Source organism: Prunus mume, linkage group LG2 (genome assembly GCF_029339155.1).
Source record: "Prunus mume cultivar Tortuosa linkage group LG2, ASM2933915v1, whole genome shotgun sequence".
NCBI lineage: Eukaryota > Viridiplantae > Streptophyta > Magnoliopsida > Rosales > Rosaceae > Prunus > Prunus mume.
The window spans coordinates 34,341,311-34,368,345 of NC_142699.1; the positions used below are offsets into that span (position 1 = coordinate 34,341,311).

General features: G+C 36.9%; 7 protein-coding genes across 10 annotated transcripts; 3 read left to right on the plus strand and 4 right to left on the minus strand.

The window, feature by feature from the left end:
• The first annotated feature begins 171 nt into the window (after positions 1-171).
• On the plus strand, positions 172-4,558 carry LOC103323238 (Galactosyltransferase family protein). 3 transcript variants are annotated; one of them, XM_008225217.2, is made up of 8 exons: positions 172-499; positions 764-1,670; positions 2,004-2,239; positions 2,358-2,636; positions 3,175-3,303; positions 3,399-3,575; positions 3,663-3,770; positions 4,006-4,558. In XM_008225217.2, exons 2-8 carry the CDS (start codon positions 902-904, stop codon positions 4,210-4,212), a joined length of 1,905 nt encoding a protein of 634 aa, XP_008223439.2. In that variant the 5' UTR covers positions 172-499; positions 764-901; the 3' UTR covers positions 4,213-4,558. The 3 variants fall into 3 exon arrangements, with proteins under 3 accessions (XP_008223439.2, XP_088902814.1, XP_008223440.2); XM_089046688.1 differs by having other exon boundaries at positions 785-1,670; XM_008225218.2 differs by having other exon boundaries at positions 793-1,670.
• Positions 4,559-8,081: 3,523 nt separating this feature from the next.
• Positions 8,082-10,685, plus strand: LOC103323236 (putative protein phosphatase 2C 13). The gene is made up of 2 exons (XM_008225216.2): positions 8,082-8,455; positions 9,361-10,685. The coding sequence occupies exons 1-2, from the start codon at positions 8,246-8,248 to the stop codon at positions 10,351-10,353; spliced, it is 1,203 nt and encodes a 400-aa protein (XP_008223438.2). The 5' UTR covers positions 8,082-8,245; the 3' UTR covers positions 10,354-10,685.
• A 569-nt stretch (positions 10,686-11,254) lies between these two features.
• Positions 11,255-13,677, plus strand: LOC103323235 (dihydrolipoyl dehydrogenase, mitochondrial). Its single transcript, XM_008225215.2, has 2 exons — positions 11,255-11,670; positions 12,195-13,677. Exons 1-2 carry the CDS (start codon positions 11,389-11,391, stop codon positions 13,443-13,445), a joined length of 1,533 nt encoding a protein of 510 aa, XP_008223437.2. The 5' UTR covers positions 11,255-11,388; the 3' UTR covers positions 13,446-13,677.
• A 444-nt stretch (positions 13,678-14,121) lies between these two features.
• Positions 14,122-16,942, minus strand: LOC103323234 (craniofacial development-like protein). Of its 2 annotated transcripts, none has more exons than XM_008225214.2 (5): positions 16,805-16,942; positions 15,857-15,946; positions 15,625-15,746; positions 15,325-15,534; positions 14,122-14,921 (listed from the first exon to the last, which is right to left on the minus strand). In XM_008225214.2, exons 1-5 carry the CDS (start codon positions 16,872-16,874, stop codon positions 14,559-14,561), a joined length of 855 nt encoding a protein of 284 aa, XP_008223436.2. In that variant the 5' UTR covers positions 16,875-16,942; the 3' UTR covers positions 14,122-14,558. The 2 variants fall into 2 exon arrangements, with proteins under 2 accessions (XP_008223436.2, XP_088900607.1); XM_089044481.1 differs by having other exon boundaries at positions 15,857-15,964; positions 16,805-16,862.
• Positions 16,943-17,487: 545 nt separating this feature from the next.
• LOC103323233 (stress-response A/B barrel domain-containing protein HS1-like) lies at positions 17,488-18,271 on the minus strand. Its single transcript, XM_008225213.2, has 2 exons — positions 18,038-18,271; positions 17,488-17,862 (listed from the first exon to the last, which is right to left on the minus strand). Exons 1-2 carry the CDS (start codon positions 18,178-18,180, stop codon positions 17,607-17,609), a joined length of 399 nt encoding a protein of 132 aa, XP_008223435.2. The 5' UTR covers positions 18,181-18,271; the 3' UTR covers positions 17,488-17,606.
• Positions 18,272-20,921: 2,650 nt separating this feature from the next.
• Positions 20,922-22,425, minus strand: LOC103323232 (stress-response A/B barrel domain-containing protein HS1-like). The gene is made up of 2 exons (XM_016791825.2): positions 22,072-22,425; positions 20,922-21,228 (listed from the first exon to the last, which is right to left on the minus strand). The coding sequence occupies exons 1-2, from the start codon at positions 22,317-22,319 to the stop codon at positions 21,039-21,041; spliced, it is 438 nt and encodes a 145-aa protein (XP_016647311.2). The 5' UTR covers positions 22,320-22,425; the 3' UTR covers positions 20,922-21,038.
• Positions 22,426-23,962: 1,537 nt separating this feature from the next.
• LOC103323231 (galactinol synthase 2) lies at positions 23,963-26,170 on the minus strand. Its single transcript, XM_008225211.3, has 4 exons — positions 25,782-26,170; positions 24,763-25,083; positions 24,526-24,660; positions 23,963-24,397 (listed from the first exon to the last, which is right to left on the minus strand). Exons 1-4 carry the CDS (start codon positions 26,070-26,072, stop codon positions 24,155-24,157), a joined length of 990 nt encoding a protein of 329 aa, XP_008223433.2. The 5' UTR covers positions 26,073-26,170; the 3' UTR covers positions 23,963-24,154.
• Between the last annotated feature and the right edge of the window lie 865 nt (positions 26,171-27,035).

Consider the following 27,035-nt stretch of genomic DNA (forward strand, 5'->3'; position numbering starts at 1 on the left):
CGAAGATTTGAAAATATATGTTTTTTACCAGAATAAAATTAGCTCAAAATTCGATATATATTTTTTTTGGTTGAACAAAAATTGATAGTTTGATGGGTGCGACCGCACACACTGGATAGCGACCCCCCCAAATCTCATAATCAAATCTGACACTTATTCCCCAAAAAAAAAAAAAAAAAAAAAGATATCAGATACTTACCAAAATAATCCAGACAGCAACGTCCCACCTGGGACCTGACAAGGCAACCGCCTTAGACGACGCCGTATTAGGAGCTCTCCGAAATCTACTAGCAGTGAAGAGTGCAGTATCTGGAAGTTGATTTCCAGAATACAAGAAGATCATCTTTTCAAATTGAGAATAATAAGAAGAAGAACCATTCTTAAAAGCTTTGCAAGTTTTTCATAGACAGCAGATTTCCTTTCGAATTTTGGTTTCTTTTTTTTTTTTTGCGGGAGAGAATCAGATTTGAGGTGCTCAAGTTCTGGAGGAGCATATAAGGTATGTGCGAGTAAGCTTGTGTTCATTCAAAGCTTTATAGAGTTTTCAGTCATTCGTTGCTTTGATTGATACTTGATAGTGGCACTAAAACTAGACCCTCATTAGGAAGATTCAAATTTTGGTGACATTCTCTGTGTTTGTGTGTATAGCTGGAGCATAAGTTTTTATTTTATTTTTTTCCTAAAGTTTTGATTTTTGAGAATTCAACTATTATTTGTGTGTGTGTGTGTGTGTGTGTATTGGCTATTGAATAATCGAAAGTAGTATTCAATGTCATTTTGCAAGCAAATCAGAGCAAGAAGCTTACAGAAGATGACAGTTAACGAACTGGGTTACAGACAAAGAGGACTCTAGAAGGGTCATGTGGTTTTGTTTAAGCATCAGCTTCACCAGATAACCAAAATGAAGAAGTGGTCCGGAGGCTTGTTTATCATTGCTCTTGCTATGATATTGGTTTTTCGTTACTGCAGCATTGTCAAAATTGAGCCACCAAAGCAGTCGCGGAAGCAGTCGGCTTCTGATTTCTTCGGAAACCATCCAACCAATGATTCTTTTATTACGTCGTCAGAGATAAAAGTGAAAAAAGAAGCAGAATCATATAAGAAACCCCATTTTATAGAAGTTGATGGGCCCAATGAGCTGTTTTCTTCACATGACATCTTCAAAGAAGGGTCAAGGGCCTTGCTTGTATGGCCTCACATGCGTCCCCTACTGTCAAGGTCTGATGCTTTGCCTGAAACTGCTCAAGGGGTTAAAGAGGCCTCCATGGCGTGGAAAGACTTGTTGTCTGCAATTGACAAGGACAAGGCTTCCAAATTAAGCAAAAGTGACCGCCAAGAAGATAAAAATTGCCCTTTCTCTGTAAGTACACTTGATAAGATAGTGTCAAGAGACGGGGTTATTCTTGAAATCCCTTGTGGCCTCGTTGATGATTCTTCCATTTCTTTGGTTGGCATTCCTGATGGGCACGCTAGAAGCTTTCAAATTCAACTTCTAGGCTCCCAACTTGCAGGAGAGCCTGAGCCTCCTATTATCTTGCATTACAATGTCAGTCTCCCGGGTGATAACATGACAGAGGAGCCATTTGTAGTTCAAAATATTTGGACTCATGAACTTGGGTGGGGCAAAGAGGAAAGATGTCCTTCTCACAGGTCTGCTAACAACCTGAAAGGTAAATTTTTTGTTTAGACTTTAGACGGTATGAGAATTGCAAGTCCAACTCTTTCACAAGAACATTCTCGTTTTTTTTTTCCCTATGGTGGCTCAAACTTGAAGAGCACATTATATGAAAAAATGTAATTAAACTCATGATAACTTTAGAACACTCATTCGTCCCCTGTATTAATCGAAAATGTTATAATGTATAACATTGTTTTCATACTAATCAAATAAAGATTATTTATTATATCCTGCTCTTTTTCTTGAACTTAAGAATAAGGTTCCTCTTAAAAAACAATAAGGGTGTTCCAAGTAGAAATCTAACACATTTTAGCAAATTTGACAGTTGATGGACTTGTTCTTTGCAATGAACAAGCTGTCAGAAGCTCCTTGGAAGAAAATCTAAATATGAGTCAGCCCAGTAGTGACATGTTGACCAATGTTTCCAGGGGAGGTGCCTATGGACGTGCTAATTTCCCATTTGTTGAAGGGAATCCCTTTACTGCTACATTGTGGGTTGGTTTAGAGGGATTTCACATGACTGTGAATGGAAGGCATGAAACATCTTTTGCATATAGGGAGGTAAGGTATGATTTTATTGGTAATAACAGATTATTGCCCAAAACTTGTTTTCTGCAAGACAATTCCATTTTGGAAAAAGTGAATAATTCCACCCTACATTGCTTTTTTGCATATGTAGAAACTTGAGCCATGGTCAGTTACCAAAGTCAAAGTGGCTGGTGGTTTGGACCTCTTATCTGCCTTAGCTAAAGGCTTGCCTGTTTCTGAGGATCATGATTTAGTTGTTGATGTTGAGCACCTCAAAGCTCCTGCGACTTTGAAGAAAAGGCTATTGATGTTGGTTGGAGTGTTCTCTACTGGAAATAATTTTGAGCGTAGAATGGCATTGAGGAGGGCTTGGATGCAATATGAGGCTGTACGTTCTGGGGATGTGGCTGTCCGGTTTTTCATTGGCCTTGTAAGTGACACATTGCAGGCTCTGAGTCATTTGCTTGTGCATACCAAGATGGTCTCATATTCTTCAATATCCTCTGGTTTTTCCCAATAAGAAGTCTAAAGGCTGTGGTTTTGTCTGTTAGCTGAAGTATTTTCATCAATTTGCCACTTATTGATGCCAAGATAAGGTTTCCTTTAGTTGTGTGCATGGTGTTTTAGAAATTATTATGGCTTGAAAAGGCCATCTGTGATGCCAGTACCATGCAGACTGGAACACTTGATCATCTAAAGAGTTCTTCAGCAAGAATTGCTGTGTTGGTGGTGCCTCAATTGGGAGATTTAGTTTTGTCCTTATCCTAGATCTAGGTCGTCAAAATCCTCTTCTTCTTTTTTTGGTTCTGGTACTCTCACATTATAAACTTGCAGAATTGAAACAATCTCATTATGTAACATACTCCTGGTACTCCAATATATGCATTCTAATTACAATTTTATCAACATATTGCTTGCTCAGAAAAAATTGGTTGGTATCAAAGTTTACAACTTGTTCATACCTGCAGCACAAGAACAGTCAAGTCAATATTGAGCTGTGGCGAGAAGCTGAAGCATATGGAGATATCCAACTGATGCCATTTGTTGATTACTACAGCCTGATCAGTTTGAAAACAATTGCAATTTGTATTTTTGGAGTACGTCAATACAAAATATTATGTTCCAGCAAACTGAATTATCAATATATACATTGTTAGAAAAGTTATCAATCATCTTTATCTTAAATCTGCAGACCAAGATCCTCCCTGCTAAATATATCATGAAAACAGATGATGATGCTTTTGTTAGAATTGATGAGGTGATCTCTAGCCTCAAGGGAAGGGCAACGAATGGTCTCTTGTATGGTCTTATAGCCTTTGAATCAGCGCCTGATAGGGAGAAAGGCAGCAAGTGGTATATTGATAACAAGGTACTCACATCAAATTTCTTTCTATATATGGTTAATGTTTGCTTTATTGCACTTTGACTTGATTTTGATGAGTGTTATTTTTCTCAGGAATGGCCTCATGCTTTGTACCCACCATGGGCCCATGGTCCAGGTTACATTATCTCTCGGGACATTGCCAAATTCATTGTCCGCGGCCACCAGGAAAGCAACCTCAAGGTAAAATTACTTATGCAAAATGCAACCTCTAAGGCTCATTCTTCTAAGGATCTGCACGAAGTTTGTAGAACATGTCACTTTATCTTGAAAAGAAAATGACATAGAATTTCTCTTTCTTTTAAGACTGGTCACTGAAATACAAAGTGGGGCATGTAAAGACAAGTGAGCGGTGCCAACAGGCAGTGTGTTGATTTTCTCATTCCTTGGCTAACCTGTTAGCATTATGACTTTTCAGCTTTTTAAACTAGAGGATGTTGCAATGGGCATTTGGATCGAACAATTCAAGAACAGCGGTCATGAAGTGAATTATGTCACGGATGATAGGTTTTACAGTGCCGGATGTGAATCAAATTACATTCTCGCTCATTACCAAAGTCCAAGGTTGGTGTTGTGCCTTTGGGAGAAGCTGCAGAAAGAGCACGAACCGGTCTGCTGTGAGTAAATGCCAACCATGCAATGCGAGCCTTTTTGTGAGATCAACTCTTCTATGTAACAACCAAAGCTGAAAGCTTTAGGATATGAGAATTCAACTGCATGTCAAGCAGATTCAAATACCAAAACTCAAAATTTTACTCTTTTGTGGGGTTTTCTTGGCAACATCAGATAAAATTATAACTGTACAGGTATATTCTTCAGCCTGAAGAGGTGAAAATTTTGGACTGAACCTGTGTTTTCTTGGATCAAACTGTATTCTTCACTGATTTTAGAGTAAGGTTCAGGTGGTTTTCCACACCTGATGTGTTCCTTTGTGGCAAATCAAACGGTGGGACAATTCGCCGAATAATAAAGAGTATGTAGACATTTGAACGAATAATTTAGTTGATGAAGCAAAATGCAAATCATGTTTACGTTTGGGGACCATTTGAGTTAAAAATTTGGATTTTTATAGAAATGTCACATGAACTTATATCTCAGTTTCAATTTGTCACCTTAAAAGAAAATTTTAAGAGAAATGTCACCTTAATTTTTCAAAATTCATGATTTGTCATTTGACTTTAACATCATCTTCCATCCATTTTAAGAGTATTTTAGTCTTTCTATTTTATGGGGAAAAAAAAGTGACATCTCTCTCCATTTCTCCCCCACCCCAACCCTACACGCCCCCAAAACACATCGCACAAGACCTCCCCTCCCCTCACTTCTCACTCTCTCTCTCTCTCTCCACAAATTTTCAATACACAAATGGAAGAATACCAAAAAGAAAAAAGAAGAAGAAAAAGGTGGACTTAGTTCGGGTGGGCTGAGTGAATTTGTGTGTGGAGGATAGGTGTTCCATGGTAGAGAGAGGAGGAAGGGGAAGAGGGAATGGAGGAAGGGTTTGTGAAGAGAGGAGGGGGAATGGATTTCAAGGTGGGCGGAGTTGGTCAGAGCCGCCGGTGGCGCACATGGTATGGGGGAATGTGAGATTTTTTTTAAACACAATTTTTTATATAATGATTTTTCCATTTTTAAAGTACTCTTGAAAATGGAAAGACTGAACTACCTTTTAAAATAGATGGAAAATTGGATGGCGTTTAAAGTCATATGACAAATCATGAATTTTGAAAAATTAAGATGACAAATTAAAACTGATATATAAGTTAAGGTGACATTTCTACAAAAAAAAATCTCTTAAAAATCCCTTAAAAATCCTTTAAAAAAAAAAAATTAGTTAGATGAGGTTGACCTCGTATCATAATGGAAACAGAAGGATGGTAAGTTGACTTGTGGCTGTAAGGCGGTCCCTCCCAACTTCCAATTCTGGGCCATCAATTGTGGATCAAATAATGAGGAGGGCACGCTAGCATTGTGTTTCACACAAGCCACGTGTATTAACTCTTTTCATTTTATTTTTTTTCTATTTATAGTACTAAATTATGGTATATATTATTGCCGACAGACAAGAGTCGCATTAATTTTCTATTTTTAAGCTGATGTGACATTTTTCCAGCTGGTTGATGAGCATTGGCCAGTGCGGATTGGACAAACCAGAAGATTGGCCAATCAGGTGTTGATTTGATGAGTATGGGTATGTTTTCTTCAATCAGAATCCAAACTCTTGGATGGTAAGAACTTTGCAATATAAGTGATTTTCGTTGAGACACGTGTACCGCAAAAACTTGTACACATCATTCTCCTTTGGTGACACTCTTCGTAACAAAGTGTCTACACCTCGGCCGAAAAAAAGTAGGAACTTTTCTTGAATAATATAGTCATTTACAACGAACTAACTTACACGTATGAAAAGTATTCATGGCTTCTCTTCTGCCACGTGTAAGATCCAACCCAAAAATATCTTAAAATTTTGAAATGGCTGGTAGGTTTTCAACCAATTTATGGTGCTTAATATCTAGAAACCTCACCTACTAGCATTTTAATTTATGTTAAATAATAACTTATTTATTTGTAGGAAAAACCACGGGTTGTTATTATTTATAACTTTTTTATACTAGATGAATTCGAACACAAAACTTCGAGTATCGAAATAACTGTTCTTAACCATTTTAAGTTACAAGTTGTATGTAATTTTTTTTTAATTTTTGTAAAGTTGAATGATCCACAAAGCACCAAGACAGTGCACAAAAAACCTCCACCTTATGATGATAGGGATAACAACGAAGATAAATGCTAGGTTTTTTTTATAGATAGGCATTAAAGAACGGAAATATTTTTTCTCACAATTTTAACTCAAAATGTGTATCATCACGAACACGTGTCAAGTGTTGATAATGATAGTGATTGCACACTTTAAGTTAAAGCGGTAAATAAAGATACGTGTCAAGTGTTGATAATAATAGTGATAGCACATCTTAAGTTAAAGTGGTAAACAAAGATATTCTCTTAAAGCAAAGGTAGAGGAAATTAAGACGCTTGTTAGTTAAGTTACTTGGATTAGTCTTGGCCATAAATGTAATCAAAGCGTGCTAATTGCTGACTCTGGCCACAAACTTTAAATCCAACAAGGCAACGACTAACGAAAACTAAACCTTGGTACGCAACCTTTGTATATGATTAATATAAAGTGCCAGCACTAATAAAGGTGCATAATCAGTCAGCTTCCTTAATTTTAAAAAATTATAATTTTACTTTACCTAATTCTTGAGATGAATAAAATATAAGAACGTGTATGTAACATAAACACCGCATTTTATATGGGGACATCGACATGCATGTCGAATTCCTTATAAAATCATGTGTGAAATGAGGGAGAAATTCCGGCAATATTTTCTTCATCATTCATTCATGATGGCCCTTTCCCTAATTTAATAATCTACTTTGTTACACAATTCAATGCTTTGTTATGTGCATTCTACATCAAGGCCCCATGTGATTTGAAGTTTGAAGGATGTTGCTTATTTTCATGGCTTTATATTTTTAAGGAAAAAAACAAATTTGTTTTTATAAACTTCGGGTGGTAAATGAAAATGTTTACTTGTCATTAATGAGAAAAGTCATGAATCGAAAAATTTAAATTGAGGAGTTAAAAGAATTAGTTCAACTACCCTCCTATATAATTTCATTCATGATTTTGAAGATATTTAATTACGAATTTTAATTTGTAACCTACAAGGCCCCATGTGATTTGAAGTTAGAAGGATCTTGCTTATTTTCATGGCTTTATATTTTTAAGGAAAAAAAATATTTGTTTTTATAAACTTCGGGTGGTAAATGAAAATGTTTACTTGTCATTAATGAGGAAAGTCATGAATCGAAAAATTTAAATTGAGGAGTTAAAAGAATTAGTTCAACTACCCTCCTATATGATTTCATTCATGATTTTGAAGATATTTAATTACGAATTTTAATTTGTAACCTACATAAGTTTTGATTCATTATGAATTTAATAGGTTAATAAACACATAAATATAGCAAAACAATGTTATTTCAGTGACATATAAGTTCTTCTCCTTACAAATCCGTGCTACCAAATAATTAAGAAAAACAATATCTTCGGAAAAGTAAAATATTAAATAATGTTGCCTAGTAATAATAGAGGCGTGAAGTAAGGTGGAGCGCTAAGGAATGCGTCGGTGCTGTTTAGTTGTCACTCCGTAAAAGGAAAGCTAAACCCGAAATGGAATCGGCAGCCGCAAAGCATATACCCACGCAAAAGGGTAAAACGGTCAAAACTAATACAGCCCCTTCAGGTTACCTCCAGCAATTACCCGCCATGAGATTCACGTGTGGCGCACACTTCCCTTAAAACCACCCGAACGTGTCAGCCACAGGCACGTGGCGGTCATCAAGAGCCGGTCTACTGGTTCAGCCGGTCGTTTACTTCTCCGAGCCGGAAATGGATTCTATTCTACATATATAATCCAACTCTTTTCACATTAAAACACACAGAGAAATTCAAGAGAGGCAGAGCGATCGAAAATTAGAAACTAAAACCGAAGCGTATAACGAATAAAAACCCTAATTTCCATCTCTGTTCACCTTCACTGAGAATAAAAACCCTAAATTGCTCTTTTTTGACGGTACGACGGCGTTTGAGGATGATTGTGAGTGAGAAAATGGTTGCTGAAGCGGAGGTTATATGCCAGAAGACCATGGCCATGCCAGTGCTGGACATGAAGTACCGTGTCTGCGTTTCCAAGGACCACAACCTTCAGATCGACGTGGCCTCCCCGCCTTCTTCTGCTCCGAGCTTCGGCGAGGTTTGCGTCTCCGAAACGATTTCCACTGAGATATCTCGCTTCGAATCGGTATGTTCTTTAGCTTTGTTACGAGTTTGTATGAAGAATTAGTGAATTACTTGCTGTTTTCTTTTATTGATTTTTTTGAATTGGGATTTATTCTATTTCTTTGATTTTCTTGGATGTTTATTCTCAAGATTAGCTATGGGTTTTAAGAATTATATGAAGAAAATCAACATTGGTTCTTGAATTTTTGTGGGTTCAGTTAGAGTCTACTGAATAGCTAGTCCGTAGGGTTTCCTTATCCCTTTTTGGATGCTATAATGTTTGTCATTAGTCTGCAAAGTTTATTTATTTTTTTCTGATGAGCTCAGTAATTTTTTCGTGGTTTTTCTTTACAGTAAATTCCAAGTAAACTTTTGATTTGTAAGATTTGTTTTTGGTCAATTGATTTGAGAATTTATTACTCGGTAAAATTTCTACTGTTCGCATATTTTCTTGTCTCTATGAGCCCTCTGGATTAGATATTGTGCAGATTTATTTATTAGGGCTTTAAAATTGATTGTATTATATGCTTTTTGCTATGCTGGAAATTCTGTTTGATGGGTTTGTCAGAAGTTTCTGGACCTGATTGGTTGATTTTGGTTTTTCTTTCTATAAGAATTTGGTTTTATGCTTTTTGGTTGGGAAAATCTGACTGATGCAATCAACATCTGTTTAAATATGGAATGCAAGATGAAAGTAATTAGAGAAATTACTCTGTAGTAATTCTAAAAGAAACTTTATGGGTGAAATCTTGTATGCTCCACAACAGTCAGTTGTTTAGTTTTGGAGATTTGTTATTCATCCTTTTTATGCTTGTTGAATTTCATATTTCTGTGTCTGCATATTACAAATGCATATTCAATTCAGGATTATTGGTTTTGAGATGCATGGAGCATGTTTAGTCACCTACTTATTTGATCTTTTATCAGGTTGTGAGTTGCACAGAGACCATTAATAAAGCTGTAATGGAGTCTTCTGCCATCAAGTTTGTCCCGGACATTCATTCAGGAAGCCACACTGACATCGGAGGAAGGGATTCGATGGATGATGAACACATTCGGATAGATGATCTATCTGCCCATGCGGGGCCTCTCTTCAAGTCTCCCGTGCCAAGTGCATTTTATGCAGTTTTTGATGGTCACGGTGGGCCTGAGGCAGCTTCTTATGTCAAAAAGCATGCCATGAGACTCTTCTTTGAAGATGCTGATTTGCCGCAGAGAATGGATATGGATGCTGTTTTCTTCAGAGAGTTGGAGAATTCCCATAGGAAAGCATTTCTATTGGCAGACGATGCCTTGGCTCATGAACACAGCGTGAGTAGTTTTTGTGGAACAACTGCACTGACTGCTTTAATTCTTGGAAGGCATTTGCTGGTTGCAAATGCTGGTGACTGTCGAGCAGTTCTTTGCAGGAAAGGAGTAGCAGTTGACATGTCTCAAGACCACAAGCCTACTTACTTGCCGGAACGCAAGCGAGTTGAGCAGTTGGGTGGTCGCATTGATGACGGGTATCTTAATGGTCTCTCAGTCACTCGGGCCCTTGGAGATTGGGACTTGAAATTGCCACTCGGTTCATCATCACCTCTCATTGCTGAGCCAGATGTTCAACAGGTTATGTTAACAGAAGATGATGAGTTTTTGATCATTGGTTGTGATGGGATCTGGGATGTTATGTCAAGCCAATATGCTGTAAGTCTTGTTCGGCGTGGTCTGCGGAGGCATGATGACCCGCATCAGTGTGCCAGAGAACTTGTCAAGGAAGCCTTGCGCTTGAATACAACTGACAATCTCACCGTTATTGTTGTGCGCCTCTCTTCTCCTAATCGTGTTGTTGAGTGCTCACCCCAGCGCCCAAGGTTGAGGATCTGCAGTCTATCTGAGGAAGCACGCAGCCGGTTGAGAAGCTCGTTAGGAGGCAATTGAATGTAAATACAAGTCGATTACTATTTAGTGGTTCCTGATGGAAAATCATTTTTATCTCATTGTGGCTGTTTCAGATTAGTTTTGAACAAAGCAGCTAGCAGTTTTGTAGGTCAGAAGTAGGACTTAATGTAATGTTGAGTTTGTGGCTTGTAGCGGTAAAACGTAATTGCATTTTTTTGCAAATGTATGTTTTTAAATGGGTTGGGTTCACCAGAATGGCCCTCCATATTCGGTTCTTATTTACATCATTTTATCCATGTCTGAGGTCCATTTGTCTCAGTGAGCCTGTGCCACCAGCATGGCTGAAATGTATTATTAGGAAATTTTTTTAATTTTTTTGGCCTGATTGTGTGAAGTTGATTGAATTTGTTTCAAGGAAATTTTCTCTTCATCCAAACAAGCTTTCTAATTGTTGTCCTTTGGAGATTGAACGAATCATGGGTCACCGTCTTCTGATGGATTGGCTTCAATATTGTTTTGATTCGCAGCAACAAATAACCTCATCATCTTATGGCAATTGCACACATCTCCTCCAAACATTCCAAATGGTGATATGCTAAGACTCTGTGAGGCTACCATTTTCTCCATATATATATATATATGTGTCAAAATAAAAAATAAAATAAAAAAGCTACCCAGCAGATAATTATGTTCTTCCAACTACTGTGACCAATAAATTTTTTTTTAAAAAAACTATTTTAATAATTGCCTTGCCAACCGATTGTTGTAGTCAAATATGTAAGCGTAGAATCGATCACGATCCAACGGCTATCATTCCTTCTCATTTCTGAAACACAAATGCATTGTTTACGTGGCGAATATCGGATGGAGTAACACGGACTGATTTCTGGACCCTAACACACAAGATTACGAAAAAAGGAATATAATGTTAAAATAACACAAAATTTCTGAAGGCAAAGCACCCACCCAATAGTCTGCGGTCCTATTTGAAGGCCTTTACCAAAAGCCGAAGCGCAAAACGAAACCAGACCAAAACCAAACCCAAAGAGGTTTAACGATCGAGAGTGTGAGAGAATGGCTATGGCAAGCTTGGCGAGGCGGAAAGCCTACCTTCTTTCTAGAAACTTGTCCAACACGTCATCGGAGGCCGTCAGGTACTCCTTCTCGCTCACCTCTTTCTCCAGGGGCTACGCTTCCTCGGGATCTGACGACAACGACGTCGTCGTGGTTGGCGGTGGCCCTGGTGGTTACGTGGCGGCCATCAAGGCCGCTCAGCTCGGCCTTAAGACTACCTGCATCGAGAAGCGCGGGGCTCTCGGCGGCACGTGCCTCAACGTTGGCTGCATACCCTCCAAGGTCTCTCTTTTTTACACTCTTTACTTCACTTGGACAGTCTCGTACTAGCCTGCTAGGGTTCTTAATCTGTCCCTAAATTTCGTGGATTGTTTGGTTGATTTACCACCTGTCAGATCTAATTTTTTGGTTCGCTGGTGTTATTTAATTGAATTTCGGTTGATTGATTTTATTTTTGTGTTTGATAATATTCATTTGGATTGAATTTAGTTAATACTAAATTTTTTAATATAATCGCATTTTTTTAAGCCAAATTGTGGAAATTTATTTCACTCTGGGCTAAAAGGGCTTCCTCAAAAGTATATAAAAGAACAATCTTGAGTGGATAAGCATTTACATTTGAAAATTCTATAATTTGCCACAGTTTAGTAATTACTGGTTGTGTGAATTACATATTCAGATATTCTCTTTTTGGTTGTTCTTGGTATGAGTAGATGTGTTTCTTTTCCCTTGGAAATGGAATTAAATATATTGGTATTAGTTGCATGTGAAATTTATCTCTAATGTCATCTGCTTTTTGTGTCCAGGCGCTTCTTCATTCCTCTCACATGTACCATGAAGCTAAGCATGCATTTCACAACCATGGTGTTAAGTTCTCCTCTGTTGAGGTAGATTTACCTGCCATGATGTCCCAAAAAGATAAAGCTGTTTCTAATCTTACTCGAGGAATTGAAGGGCTCTTCAAGAAGAATAAGGTCACTTATGTTAAAGGCTATGGAAAGTTCATCTCCCCTTCCGAAATCTCAGTGGACACCATTGATGGTGAGAATACAGTCGTGAAAGGCAAAAATATCATAATTGCCACTGGTTCTGATGTCAAATCTCTACCTGGGATTGCCATTGATGAGAAGAAAATAGTATCATCAACAGGAGCTCTGGCTTTGACAGAAATCCCAAAGAAACTTGTGGTGGTTGGAGCAGGATATATTGGTCTAGAGATGGGCTCAGTGTGGCGTAGACTTGGTTCCGAGGTAACTGTTGTTGAGTTTGGACCTGATATCGTCCCAACAATGGACTCGGAAATCCGCAAGCAATTTCAGCGTTCCCTTGAGAAACAAGGGATGAAATTTGTGCTCAAAACAAAGGTGGTATCAGTTGATACTTCTGGAGATGGTGTGAAGTTGACCCTTGAACCAGCAGCCGGTGGCGACCAGACCACCTTTGAAGCTGATGTTGTTCTTGTGTCTGCTGGTAGGGTTCCATTCACATCCGGCCTTAATTTGGATAAGATAGGAGTTGAAACTGATAAGGGAGGGCGAATTTTAGTCAATGAGAGATTTTCTACAAATGTCCCCGGTGTTTATGCAATCGGGGACGTTATTCCTGGACCTATGTTAGCCCACAAGGCAGAAGAGGATGGGGTTGCATGCGTGGAGTACCTTGCTGGTAAGGTTGGGCATGTGGACTATGACTTGGTCCCTGGGGTTGTCTATACGCACCCTGAAGTTGCATCTGTTGGAAAGACTGAGGAACAAGTGAAGTCCCTTGGTGTTGAATACCGAGTTGGAAAGTTCCCTTTCATGGCAAATAGCAGAGCCAAGGCAATAGATGATGCTGAAGGACTCGTCAAGATTTTGGCTGATAAGGAAACAGATAAGATATTGGGAGTTCATATCATGGCTCCCAATGCTGGAGAGCTCATTCACGAGGCTGCCATAGCCTTGCAGTATGATGCATCAAGCGAGGACATTGCACGAGTTTGCCATGCACATCCAACTATGAGTGAGGCCTTGAAGGAAGCTGCCATGGCTACTTATGACAAGCCCATTCACATCTAGAAAAATCATTACTTGATTAATCTTGTTTTCATTTTTGTTTAAGAAATTTGGATTGACTTGATAAGAACTTTCCATTTAGTTGTTTAACCTTCATTGAAGGTAGCATGTAAAAGTGCTTGAATACAAGATTGCTGTTTTTTTAACTGTCCCTTTGGCATCAATAAGGGACCCAACTCTGTATGCTTCCTCATCTCACTGTGAATAACAACATAAGCAGGGTATGTTGAGCTAATGCTAATGAATCATTACCACGGTTTACTGTTCAGCAACTACATGTTCATGTATGCTATTATTGGGGCCAATTAGGGCATCGGATCTCTTGCTTTTATCATGTCTTAAAGTTGAACTAACGTAATCAGATTCGTAATCAACTCTCCAGGCAGATTTACATAAGATTATGGACTGACGGGCATTCGATACCATGATATAAACAATTCCCTAATACTTATCAAGAATTTGCTCATTCCAAAATGCAGCAATCTTGTATGTGATGCTCAAGATTGCTGTTTGTTTCTGCCCCTTTTGACTAGAATTTGTTCTCAAGATGCAATGCTCAAAATTGAGTCTCAGTATCCCATCTCCCGTGTGGGAGATTTTAATATCACGCTGTTCCTGTTTCGATTCTGGTTTTAGTACAACACTCCGTAAAATTTGCAAAGGATAAAGCACAGTCGAGTTAGAAGACCAACGATTATTTGACAAAAAAACAAACAAAAACAGAAGAAAGAGAGCGAAGAGAAGTCATCAGATCACCATTCTTTTCTTACTTTCGACAAATGAAGGGAAAGAATTGAACTGTGACTCATGTTCCCATCTTGTGATACTGCAAGTTCCTGCTCTAAGAAATCCCACCCCTAAAATCTGATAGGATGAAAATTCCTTCCCTAGTTTACAATTAATGGCCTTTCTCTCTTCTCATTGAAAATCCAGGAACTGTTGAAAAATACCTCACGAAAATGCACAATACCCCTTAAAAGATATTTTAAGGATTGATTTCTCTGTTCAAAGCAGAAAACCATAATAAAACTTTCAGCAACTGCCCATTCTCCTCTCCACAATTCCCAGTTTGGCGTTTGCACAAGACAATTGAAAGCAACCCAGAATATTGTGCAGTTATGGATCTTCCCGCATATCTGGCCTCCTTTTGGACTGCAAGGCTAGCCGTGCATCCCTCTCCCGTTCGAACTCCCGGAAATCTGCTCTCTGCAAGAAGTTTACCTTATCTAAATATTGGTTTGAACTCTTCTTGTAAGCATCCAACTCCTCATCCAACCCTTTTTCCTCCTTAAACTCCCCCCAGTCCTTTTTTGTTTTGTCAAGCACACTGAGCTTTTGTTTCTTCTTAATCTGTTCGAGCACTGCATCCACGGCTGAAGCTGCTGGAGCTTTCGCCTTTTCAGATGCTTCCTTTGAATCAGCATCAACAAGCTTCTTATATTCAATTTCTTGACCGGCAAAATCCCTAACCTCTGTGATCTATAAAATGAAAGAGATCTGTTTAATATGATTATTGCCAATAAATTTTAAAAAATGAACTGTGCGTCCATACCATTAAATTTTTTTTTTAAAACTAATTTGTATACATCATTATGATAATTATGATTTTTGGTTTAAGGATCAGCTCCGAGAGATTCAAGTTAAACAGGAAAACTGCTTGGCCATCACAAAGACTACTCAGGTGGTAAAAATTGGCATGTAACCAAATACATATATTAACATGTGTGTGTAACATCATATCTTCAAAAGTGATTGGAGAGGAAATTAACAACTAGAAACTAAGCAGCACTACTTAGTTCCACATCTGAAAAGCCAAAGTTTACCCACAGACAGGTCTCCCAACAGAACACAGACAAACAGGTGATTCAAATAATATGCTAACCTCAACTTTCCCTCTGCCTGATGCTGCAGCTGCAGCATCCTTAACTTCTACAAGAGCAGCAGCAGCAAGCCTCCTGGCCTTGTCACTAGAGCTGTCCTGCACGACATCATCACTAGAGCTGTTCTGCGTGACATTTGATCCCTTCTGTGGTGCATTTTCTTTTGGTGACTCTGCCTTCTTTGGTGCCAGGCCCAGATATGCCTTCCAGTTCTAAGAAATAAATAGAAGTAAAAGATTAAATTCTAGCAAACAATATTTTTATAATTCCAACACAGATGGAAAGAACGAGGCAATCCTCACATCAGATGCCTTCTTTGGATTTTTATTCACAGTTGAAGACTTCTTTAATAAATCCTTGAATTTCTTATTAGATACTCCTTTATTCATTTGCTCCCACATGGCATCTACCCGAGATTTTACATCTATCAAGATAGGAAAAAACATTAGTCCTTCTGATCAATGAATTTATGTGACCAAACAGCAGAACAGGAATTGGATAAACAAGCACTTGTGAGTAAAAAAAAATTCTGACCAGTCTGTTCAGGTTTAGTCTCTAAGCTTGGAAGGGGAGCAGCTCCATTGGTAGACTCGATTGGTAAAGCATCCTTTTCATTTGCAGTACCTGAACCAGAAAACCAAACTACTCAATCATAAGTAGGAAAAAAAGAAAAACGAAACTGCACCCAAGTTGCCTATGAAAAAGTTGTGATATGAGTAGCCCTGGCAGTGCCTGAACAAAATCATCAAATGAATAGATCTAGTGACCAACGATCTTGTCTTTTGCCTATAATATATAAAACTTCAAAACAAATTACAAATATAGGTCTTTGATAGTTGTAATATCCAAATCATTTTGGACACCAAGCACCGAAATTGGATTGTAACTAAAAATTGGTAAATTACATTACAACAAAAACTGTGATGGTCAGGTTCGATGTTTTTATGTGCTACTCCACCTATATTACATATTCTGTGGCATCTAAAACTAAAAACACCTAATTCTAAAGTGAAAGGAAGTTTAGCTTAACAGTTTGATGAGAGTTAAGCAAATGACAACAACAAAAGCTTCAAACCCATTATCAGTAGATAAATCAGCTGAAAATCTGACACTATTCCACGCAAGTTACTATTTTATGAATTGGGTATGCAGCTTTTCACCCATCTTCGATTACAAACAGAAAAAGCAAAAATCTTTGGCTCATAAATATATGAGTGCTCCAAAGAAAATACTACCTACCAAGGCTCCAAAACCACCTAGCCCAAGAAAATTTATAATTCACATACCCATTATTTTCCAGAAAATAAAAGGGCAAAAATATTGTCAGGGCTCAGTCTGTTTTCATCGTTAAAACCCATTGATTTTCTAAAATCTCCAGAGGTCCTTTCTCGTGCAACACAAACAGACCCGACTGAGCGTAAGCCAAACAAAGAAGGAATTAAAATAAAATAAAATAAAGAAATATAAAAATAAAATGCGTACCTGAACTTGAGGCACCGAGAGCGTTGGTGGTGGTGGTAGCCATCGATGACAAACAAAAGTGGAGAGTCATTGGTTTGGCGTCGGTGGTATAAAAAAGAAGTCTGTTATTGGGTTCCGAGGTACCCGAAGAAACCCAAAGCCTTTCTAGCTTTTCTGACTTGTTGGAGGCCCATGAGGCTATAACTAATTAACCCGCCAATTTAAAATTAATTAATTGGAAGATAATCTAATTAGTTATAAAAATTATTTATTAATTTCAAATCTAATTGTTTAAATTTATAATTAATCAATAAGACATTAATTATGAATTATTTATAGTTTATACTTCTAAACTTGAGAACCAAAATATAATGATAAAAACCAAAATATCAAAAATAATTATTGTATTACAGTATAAATTTATTAATATAACCTACATTTGGATAAATAATTGCCCATGTAAAAAATTTTGTACGTAGTTAAACCAATCTCAGTTCTTTTTGATCCCTTTGTGGGTAATTTTAATGGTCATTTGGCTTTGTATTTGTATTACCCTCGTGACGTAATTTATTAATACAACCTCCAATCTGTTTGGGGAAAAAAAAAATTATCATGTTCCTTTTTTTTCTTCTTCTTTTTCCTATGAGCAGGCCTTCATAAAAGAAACTAGGACAAAGCCCAAAGATAAACAGAGACAAACAAAGTCCATATAAAGGTGGGAGCTTCATTGCATAAAATTAACGACATTACAATCAGTTAACACTTTTAATTACTAAGAAAATAAAACTCCAAATTAAAGAAAAGAAATTGACAAAATGGTTTATTATGATTGATCTTTTGGATCTGGTAGCAGCTCCATCATCATAACCTGTATTTCACTAGGGTTTTTCTTGGTGATGACTTGCTGGTCTGCAGTTGAGCTGAAAGATAATTGCTCTAAATTGGGAAGGAACAAGTTTGCAAAATCAAGATGGGCAGGGTGAGCTATGTACTCTGCAACACCCTCCACACTCTCAAAGGTTGTTTCAAACACATGAGTGTACCCTTCCAGCTGCTTCTCAATGCTCAATTCATGTCCCCTGATTAATCACAAAACATCAATTCATACATAATTAACTAGTTAATTATGAAAATTGACCACAAATATGCATCATATTCAGAACCAGGAAAGCCAAAGTGACCCCAAAAAATAAGAAAAAATTAGCAGAGAGAAGAAAAGAAAAGAAAAAAAGAAAACAGAGGACTCTGTTTTACCAGTGGAAGGACTTCATGGGGTCAATGAGATTGACTAGGTTGGCATAGCCTTGGATCAGTTGGTCAATCTGGCTCTCTGAGGTTCCTTCTTTGAATTTTACTAGCAAAACATTCTTAACACCTCCCTTTGCTTCCTCTTCCATCTCTGTGTCTGTGAACTGTGATCTGCCTTCTCCTATTTTTAAACTCAAGAGTCCTCTTTGTCTCCTATCCGAACCCGCTAATCTAATAATTTAATTATTGATTAACGGGCTTGCAGAGGTCATATTTTTTAATCTTCATTTCCTCATGTGTGCTGTCGTTTTGTGTTTGTTGGGCCATACCATTGAGGGGTTTGACCTTGGGATAAAAAACACTAGTCAGGCCGCGCTATTTTAAATAATAAATAAATAATCCGAGTTTAGCCGCACGGCTATACTATTTTAAATATAAAAAACCCCACGTATAGCCTTTCGGCTATACTATTTATAATATAAAAAACCCCGCCTAGCGCCAGGCTCCCAAGTGTGATCACCGGTATAGCCGCGCGACTATACTATTTTTTATAAAAAAAATCCCATAGTAAAGCCGCGCGGCCCTACTAGTTTAAATGATAACAAAAACCCGGAGTATATGTTTATAGAAAAAAGGACCGGTGTGTCAAAATAAGTATAGGCGGGCGGCGGTACTATTTTTTTAAAATAAATTACCGTAGTAATGCAGCGAGGCTGTACTATTTTTTTCAAAAATAAAAAATGCCCTAGTATAGCCGATCGGCTATACTATTTATAGAAAAAAAAAAATAGTATTATGAAACTATTTTTAAACTCAGAGTCCTGGTATAATATAACTATTTGTCTCCTCCCCAAATTTTTTTTCTTTTTTCTTTTTTGGGTCTGCTTGTATAATATATATGAACCCACTAATCTAATAATTTAAGTATTGAATAATGGGTTTGCAGAGGTCATATTTTTTATACACCCAATCTTAGACATGTATTTATAAAAAAACTCAAACACTATTTAAACATAAAAACACACCCAAAATTAACCCCAAAATCAACAATTGTATATTTTTTTGGTTGTGTTTATAAATGAGTTTTGAGTGTTTGTAATGATGGGTTTTGGGTTTTGGGTTTTTTTATAATTTCAGCCCCTATTTTGGTTGTTTTAGTGAAACGCCCTATTTTTTAATCCTCATTTCTTCAATATCGCTTGTATAAATAATAAAAAATTTAATCACTGATTTGTACCTAAATTAATTCATACCAACCTGTGTGCTGTAGTTTTGTGTTTGTTGGGCCATTTGTTGGGCCACACATCGAGAGGTTTGAGCTTGGGCTAAGCTATTGACCTTTTTTTTTGGGTAAAACCAAGCTATTGACTTTAAAAACAATAGAGTTTGTTTATGAAATGAAATTTTGGGTGTGGAAATGCTACTACTTCAGAACTACATGACTTAGAAGATATAAGGGTAAGAGAGAAACTCAAGTAATTGGTGAATAAACTTTACCATTTGCAAAAGAAATGGGTCAAATGCACACCGACTATGGTGTTTGACCTTATATTTAATGAAACAAGATTTCGTCCAAAAAAAAAAATTCATCTTCCTTTGCCAAAATTCGATTAGGTACAACAAACTTAGCACCTTTAGACCACAAGACATTCTTAGGTGGTGAAGTTGCACGAGATACATCCATTCCCAATTCAGATTGTAGTTATCTTTAACACTCAAAATGCATGTATCTTATGACACTTCACCGTAGAATGTAATTACATCTAACATTCTCAAATGCATATATCTCGTGACACTTCACCGCATAAGAATGACATGTACTCCATTTATTCAGTCATCTTCGTCTACCTAATTACTACAATGTGGACAATTGGAATATGGAAGTATATAATTGAATGGATCCGGATCCTCTGCTCTGATTTTCTCTGTCATGATATGCTTTACTTTTGTTCTCCATACGCCACCTCATTAAATGAATGAAGAGGATCCAGATCCATAAATGAATGAAGAGGTTTGACTCATAACCATGAATACACTGTTTCTTCACCAAATATTAACCAAGGCATTCAATGACTAATTACTAACCTCGGAAAAACTTTGACAAACTTTGACGAGTTATGGTCAATGTTTTTACTTACCGAATAAGTAAAACCAAACCTCCCATGAGTCACTATATAAAGAAACCAATTGTAACACTTCTGTATAACAAAGAAAAAAAGCTTCAAAGAAATTGACAAAAATGGGTTCTTCTTTCTGTAGCATAACCTCAATCTCCATAGCTTGCATTGTGCTAATGTCCTTCTTGGCTATGGCTCCCTCCTATGCATTTGATCTAAACTCTATTTGCTCTAAAACCTTGAACACTTCTTTTTGTTCACAGGTCCTGAGTTCTGATCCCCGCGTGACCAAGTCACTTCTTCACAGCCTTGTCTATGTCACTGTAGATTTGGCACAATCCAATGCCAGTCACTAGAGACCACCTAGTCCAGTGGCAAAAACGTACGGACAATCCTCAGTTGAGGGCAAGGTACACATCTTGTTCCAGCAATTACAATGATGCCATTGCTGATTTCCAGCAAGCCAGGCAAAGTGTAGGTCTTGGTGTCTATAGTGGTGTAAGAGATGCAGCATCTGGTGCCTTGGGAGAATTCAATGGGTGTGCAGAGAACTTCAGGCAGCCACCGGCTGAACCATCAACACTCTGGCAAGATACTCGGGATTTGTTAGATCTTTATGGTTTCAGTAATCTCTCGTATGCTGTTTCAACCATACTAATGTGCTTGACAGTTTCTATAGATTGGAGATTTTAGCAACAAAATATAAATTGACATCAACCTCAATACAGAGTTCAAACAGTCAAATGCAATGTGAAAATTTGAGACGCAAGCAATGACCTGGAACAACATTAGCTCATCTCTCATTATTGAATTTTACGGAGTGTTTGTAAATCAGAGGAACAGAGCCAAATCAAACTCTTACATATGACACCCTTGATAGGCCTTCCAATTTAGACACGAACCGTAGTTGGTTTGTAATCGAACACGATGACTTTCTCCACATGGGAAAGGAACAAATTTGCAAATTCAACATGGGCAGGATGAGCTACATACTCCGCCACACCCTCCATACTCTCAAAGGTAGACTCGAAGATATGGGTGAAACCTTGATGCAGGTTCTCGATGCTCACGTCCTTTCCCCTGATTACAAAACATTAACGAACAATTAAAAAGTTATGCAGACCACATATCCTAATGCTTGAGTCACAAAATTAACTGCAACTTATCTAACTGTTGAGAAAACTTGGTGATAGGTTTAAGTGCAGGGGCACTATCTGGGAAAATTCCATGGCCACACATGAACAAAAACTACAAAGTCGTGTCTAATAATCTATGAAATGCTAAAGAAGTTGTTCAGGTTAAAAGATTGGCATTTCAGTTAGATGCTCAGGTCTTGGGTCATAATCCTATATGTTCTTGGGATGATACAAGGAACCACAGAGTGATATGCCAAACATGAAAATAGTGAACCTGAGTGATAAGAAGATGGTCTAGCATTTTGAGTTCCAGGAAAAATAACCAAAATTTGCCCATCTAATACAAATAGCCCTTTTTTTAAAGACAAAAACTGCAACTTTAACCAATATTTGATGATTGAACCCCTTTCCAACATCAGATTTTGAACAAAAGTTGCAATCTTTGAAAAATGGGTGCTAAGTTTTCCAAAAATCTAGCCTTTTGAGGACCCATCTGACTCCCACACTGAATCAGGAAACGCAAAGTGACACCAAAAATATAAGCTAAAAACTCTGTTTTACAATGAAAGATGATACTGGACACAGATTAGGTGAATACAGGACAAGATATGTGTATTTGGCTAGAACATAACTTCCCAAGTTAACAAATTGCGGTTAAAGAAAGGTACGAAAATGCATCAAGTCTTTAAATTCAATCTAAGAATTTGAAATATGAATTACCAAGAAGATCTGAGAATTGAACTCAATATAAAACAGAGATTAGTGTGAGGAAAAATGGAAGAGGTACCAGTGGAAGGACTTCATGGGTTCAACGAGATCGACAAGTTTTGCATAGCTTTTGGTGAGTTCTTCAATCTGATTCTCTGAGATTCCTTCTTTGAACTTTGCTAACAATACATGCTTCACCACTCCCTTCGCTTCCTCCATCTTTCTCTCTCTCTTCCGTCTTCTGAATCTTCTCCTTTTTCTAATGTTTCTCGCTCCGCAGTCCACTCCACACCTACTTAGTGAAAAAGAAAAAAACGTGCCAACCATTTTCTTTTTTATTTATTTATAATAAATTATAGGATATTTTCATAATCGGATAACGCAGCCACAAAAACTGCGCGAAAAATACTTGTCTCGTTTCTTGGAAGTAAGAACTCCTACTTCCCTACCTTGGCAAAAGGAGCCTAGACTCCAAAAATAACCTCCACTCAAGGAAAAATTGTCATGGCAAGAAGTGGGCCATGAAATTAGGCAAGCCCAAAGGCAAGACTTGCCTGAGCTGCTTGGGCAAGTTGACGTCAGCACTAATTTAAATACCAAAAGATTTAAATTTTTTGAAATAAATACCAAAAATTCATATTTTTTTTTTTATAAATACCTAGTCATGTTCTTTACTTCCCACACCAAAATTCATACAATTTTTCTCCATATATCTCATGTGAATAGTGGTTATCTTTAGCTTTAGAGTGTCATAGCAATGGGTGGGAATGCATCAAACAAATTGCTATGGTAGTCACTATTTACAGGAATAGTGTCTGCCCTTACTCTTTGCCATGGCACAACGGGTGGAAGAGCTCTTACAGTTTGACATGTGTGTAGAGATTTCTCTTCCTGTGGTTTTTATAAATTATTTTTTAGATATTGTCGTATATGTCAAATTATGATTTTCATGAAATATGAATGCCTCCGTCCATAAAAAGAAGAGGAAAGCAATGCTAAAAGAATAAATACATAAATAAAAGCTCTTAAGTTACAAACATTTGTTTAACTTATATTATTTATTAAATTATATATTTATTTTGTTTCTATTGAAACCATTCCTTCAATAGTGAAAGACAAATAAGAGAGAACCTATTCCTACTATTATTTAACTTTAAGTGCACCCACTAAATTACTCTTAACACAACCAATGAGTACCAACAATTATCTCAAATTTTTAATAGAATAATTTCAACGAAGTACGATTATTATAAAAAATTAATTATAATGCATGATTTCGATACGAATATTTCAAATTTAAGGACTTTATTCAAATGTTTAATAGTTAAATTACTTTTTCATACAACCGATATTTTACTTTAATTTAATCTAAATTATAGTGAGGGGGATTCGAATTCGAATGCAGAGTGGAGATCACACCCTCTTTAGCCCACTTAGCTAAATTTGTGTCTGCTAATAGTTAAATTACTTGAACTTGTATGAAAAAGGAAAAGAAGAAAGAAATTATCATTAATTTTTCAAAATGGACTTCAAATGATAGAATAATTGTAACTAGTACTTTCAAAGCACAAAGATCATAATTTATGGTTCTTCCAACATAAATTTTTTTATATTGATTTGGAAAATCTCTTTTCTTAAATACTTACATCAAATTAAAAAGGCTCACATATTGTTTTTTTTTTTTTAATATACAAGCAACATGTAAAAGAGAATCAAACCTAGGACTTCGAGTACATGGGTAAACGTTCAAGGTGAGATCCACTACAAAAAAAAAGTGGCAACAGTCACCATTATTTGGTGATATTTGATGACTAATGCTGGGGTGACTAAATGCCTTTTCTGATGACTTGATTGTTGCCACTGTTTTTTTTAGTGGAGATTACCTTGATAATGTAGAAAAACATGCCTCAAACCCCAACCCAAAAAGTACATAACAGAAAGAAGGTAAATAAATAGAATAAAACTCTAAATAGTGCAATATAGTACTGTTTTATTGCAAACTGATCGAACACAACCCACGACTTACACACTATCAAAGTGTAGTTTCCTACACTATACAAATTGGTAGCTTTTTATCCATAATCCCATGCACTTTATATCCATTATATATTTAGTTCATACATAATATGGGTGGGAGACTAATTAAGTAGTAATTAACCAAATCAAGCGGCAGATGGTGCACTCCTTTGGTCAACAGCATCAGTCTCCGATATTACATCAATAAAGGGTGGTCCAACCTTTACATGCTCGTCTGCCTTCACCGCAATTTCATCATCATCATCATTATTCTTAATGTAATCCAGTGACGGGTCCTCATAAATATCCCACCACTTCTTCACCAGCATCTTTATGTCTTCTCTCTCCATATACTCTTCCTCTCCTGTGTACCTCCATGGCTTTGATCCCTGCACCAACATATTATAGTATGTGCAACGTTCTCTTGTCAGATAAATATTTATATATCGCCAGACAGTCTACTTAGAGAACATTTTTTGTATATATATAGATGAGATGTGTTTTGATTATCACATACCGCAGCACAGTAATGAACAACCTTCACTTGGTCAATGTCCACATTTTCAGGGTGGCGCCACAAGAGAGCCAATACAAGATTGTATGCAGGTGGGATAGGCTTGTATACATCCTTGAAGAACATGTTCAAAAAGTCCTGCACATCATCAAAATTAATTTTCAAAAATCCCTAGGTGAGTTTTAAGGATGAAATCAACAAAGAAAATACAAGCAGAGGATCGTATTGGATTATAATTACCTGCTCGGCAAATGAGGAAGGAGGGGTGACTTTGACGGTCTCTAAGAGATCATAGTAAGTCGGAAGACGAGGCTCATAGACAAACATGCCAGCATTGAAGTAAGGTGGTGGTGGTGAGCCCAAGTCGGCTGGCCATTGAACCTTCTCAGGGCACTGCTGGCAGTATCCAATCTTATACTGAGGAGTCTTACTCCATGTCTTCTCACAAAAGCAATCCATCACAGCATAAAAATAACCCTCGGGCATGTCGAAAAGGTGATCGATATTATGAAACACTTGTATGTCTCCATCCAAGTATATCATCTTCTCGTACTCCACAAACTACAAATGTATACACATACTCGAATTCATTCATTTACATATATGGTACACAGTTAACTTGCATGATTGAAATGCACTCATGACTGGTAAATCAATCAATTAAGGGAAATTCTTCTCTTGCCAAATAGAGTAACATGTTTTATTTATTTAATAACAGTGCTATCGATGTACATGAGATTTGAACCCAAAATACAAAGTGCAAACCGGGTGTTACTAAACCAAATGATCATGCATAATAATTTGACAAGTTATTTTGAAAAAGTGTTGATCCGTTTCAATAATCATGCAAAAATTTGTTCATATGTATGGTTTAAATCGGTGATCCGATATGTTATGTCATAAATATAAATCGGATGTTACTACACCAAATGATCATGCGTAATGGTGTGATAAGTTATGTTGACAAAGTGTCTAGGTGGGACCCAAAAAAAGTGTCGGTTGGTTTTGAACAATAAATTATGCGAAATTTAATTTTGTTAATATGCATGGTTTAAGTGGGTGGTCCGGTATGTTATGTTCTGAAGTGCAGACCAAATGTTATTAAACTAAATCAACATGCGTAATAGTGCGATAAGTTATGTTAATGACTGTAAGTTTGAATAATGAACTATGCGAAATTTTAAATCGGCAGACCGACATAAGATATAATATTTAACACTAAACAAAACAATAACACACAAGGTTTATTAGTTTGGTACCTCCCAAATACGAAGCTTTGAGTAGTTGATGACATAATAAGCCATGGCAAATTGGGTTTGGTTTTCAGGAGGGTAGACAGGCTCAATCTGGCGCACAATGCATCCTTGAGATTCAAGAATCTGGAGGTGCTCCTCAGGAACATCAGGCAGGACGGCCACCACAAGCGGGTATGCAGATTTGGTCTTCCTAAGGCCCTTGGCCAGGCCAACCACACCTTTCCAATAGTCTCCATTTCCAGCCAAGAAGGTCACATAGGCCCTCAGTGGTCCTTTTGTCTCTGCAGGCGACATATCTGTGGATAAAAAAGAAAGAAAGAAAAAAACACAGAACAAAGCAGAAAATTATTTGAGAGGAGGGTTTTGGAAAGCAGAAGATAAAGAAAATTCGATGCTGAAGATTTATTGAGGAAATTGAAGAAGTAGAGATGAGTTTATATAGAGGCATGAATGTTTGATGCGGTGGCATTTGATATGGGAAAATGCCAAGTCTGGAAAAAGCTTGAGTCAAGTGTACATGATTCTGTGTAACCTTTTTTATTTATCAGCATGTACGTGGCAACAAAATAAAGAGATTGGACTGTTTGCATGAGGCTCTCAACTTTTCCTGTTTCAGCACATCACTCACTCATATTTAATAATTATTTGATTTTTTCTAATATTTGATCATATATATGTGCTGAAAGTTAGGGTTTGATACTAAATAATATTTTCCTTAATAAACAGCAGAAATTCTTATTTAAGGATGCTTACCATATGTCATAATTTTCTTTAATTTGAAGCTATGGCGTTGGTTCTAGCCGTTGAGGCTTTTGTATATGTACTGTGTTTATGACGTAATTTAATTTCCCTAACGTTTCACCAGAAAAAATAAAATAAAAAAAATTCCCTCCTATTTTACAATTTTTTTTCTTTGAGGAGAAGTTAATACTCATTAGGAAATCATTATTTTTCTATCCTCGATCAACTTTAGGATCCTGAGTGACTAGGTTTTAGAGATTTTCTGATCATTTCGGGAATTAATTCCATAAGTAAAGATCAGAAATCAATTTCAATTCTTAGTTGAAGCTTAAAAAAGATACAAGTTCTCATATTCAATCGGTTTAATGTTTTTTCTTTTTCCATTTAGGTACCAACAATAATGTTTTACCTTAATTGAGTAAGATTCTTCTAGATAGCAAACATATTGCGGTTCTAACTTTTGACTACACCCCGTATGAGATTTATCTTTAATCAACTTATTTTTAATTAAAAACC

Bases quoted from the DNA above. Each gene is read 5' to 3' on its own strand.
- LOC103323236 (XM_008225216.2), top strand. From the start codon at position 8,246: ATGATTGTGAGTGAGAAAATGGTTGCTGAAGCGGAGGTTATATGCCAG. The intron at 8,456-9,360 runs GTATGTTCTTTA...ATCTTTTATCAG, and splicing joins AGATATCTCGCTTCGAATCG to GTTGTGAGTTGCACAGAGAC.
- LOC103323231 (XM_008225211.3), bottom strand. From the start codon at position 26,072: ATGTCGCCTGCAGAGACAAAAGGACCACTGAGGGCCTATGTGACCTTC. The intron at 25,084-25,781 runs GTACCAAACTAA...ATACATTTGTAG, and splicing joins CAAAGCTTCGTATTTGGGAG to TTTGTGGAGTACGAGAAGAT. The intron at 24,398-24,525 runs GTATGTGATAAT...ATGTTGGTGCAG, and splicing joins TTGTTCATTACTGTGCTGCG to GGATCAAAGCCATGGAGGTA.
- LOC103323234 (XM_008225214.2), bottom strand. From the start codon at position 16,874: ATGACTCTCCACTTTTGTTTGTCATCGATGGCTACCACCACCACCAAC. The intron at 15,947-16,804 runs GTACGCATTTTA...TTTCTGGTTCAG, and splicing joins TCTCGGTGCCTCAAGTTCAG to GTACTGCAAATGAAAAGGAT. The intron at 14,922-15,324 runs GTTAGCATATTA...TTCATTTTATAG, and splicing joins CAGGCAGAGGGAAAGTTGAG to ATCACAGAGGTTAGGGATTT.
- LOC103323233 (XM_008225213.2), bottom strand. From the start codon at position 18,180: ATGGAAGAGGAAGCAAAGGGAGGTGTTAAGAATGTTTTGCTAGTAAAA. The intron at 17,863-18,037 runs GTAAAACAGAGT...GTGATTAATCAG, and splicing joins CCCATGAAGTCCTTCCACTG to GGGACATGAATTGAGCATTG.
- LOC103323232 (XM_016791825.2), bottom strand. From the start codon at position 22,319: ATGGTTGGCACGTTTTTTTCTTTTTCACTAAGTAGGTGTGGAGTGGAC. The intron at 21,229-22,071 runs GTACCTCTTCCA...TTTTGTAATCAG, and splicing joins CCCATGAAGTCCTTCCACTG to GGGAAAGGACGTGAGCATCG.
- LOC103323238 (XM_008225217.2), top strand. From the start codon at position 902: ATGAAGAAGTGGTCCGGAGGCTTGTTTATCATTGCTCTTGCTATGATA. The intron at 2,637-3,174 runs GTAAGTGACACA...TCATACCTGCAG, and splicing joins TCCGGTTTTTCATTGGCCTT to CACAAGAACAGTCAAGTCAA. The intron at 3,771-4,005 runs GTAAAATTACTT...ATGACTTTTCAG, and splicing joins ACCAGGAAAGCAACCTCAAG to CTTTTTAAACTAGAGGATGT.
- LOC103323235 (XM_008225215.2), top strand. From the start codon at position 11,389: ATGGCTATGGCAAGCTTGGCGAGGCGGAAAGCCTACCTTCTTTCTAGA. The intron at 11,671-12,194 runs GTCTCTCTTTTT...TTTTGTGTCCAG, and splicing joins TTGGCTGCATACCCTCCAAG to GCGCTTCTTCATTCCTCTCA.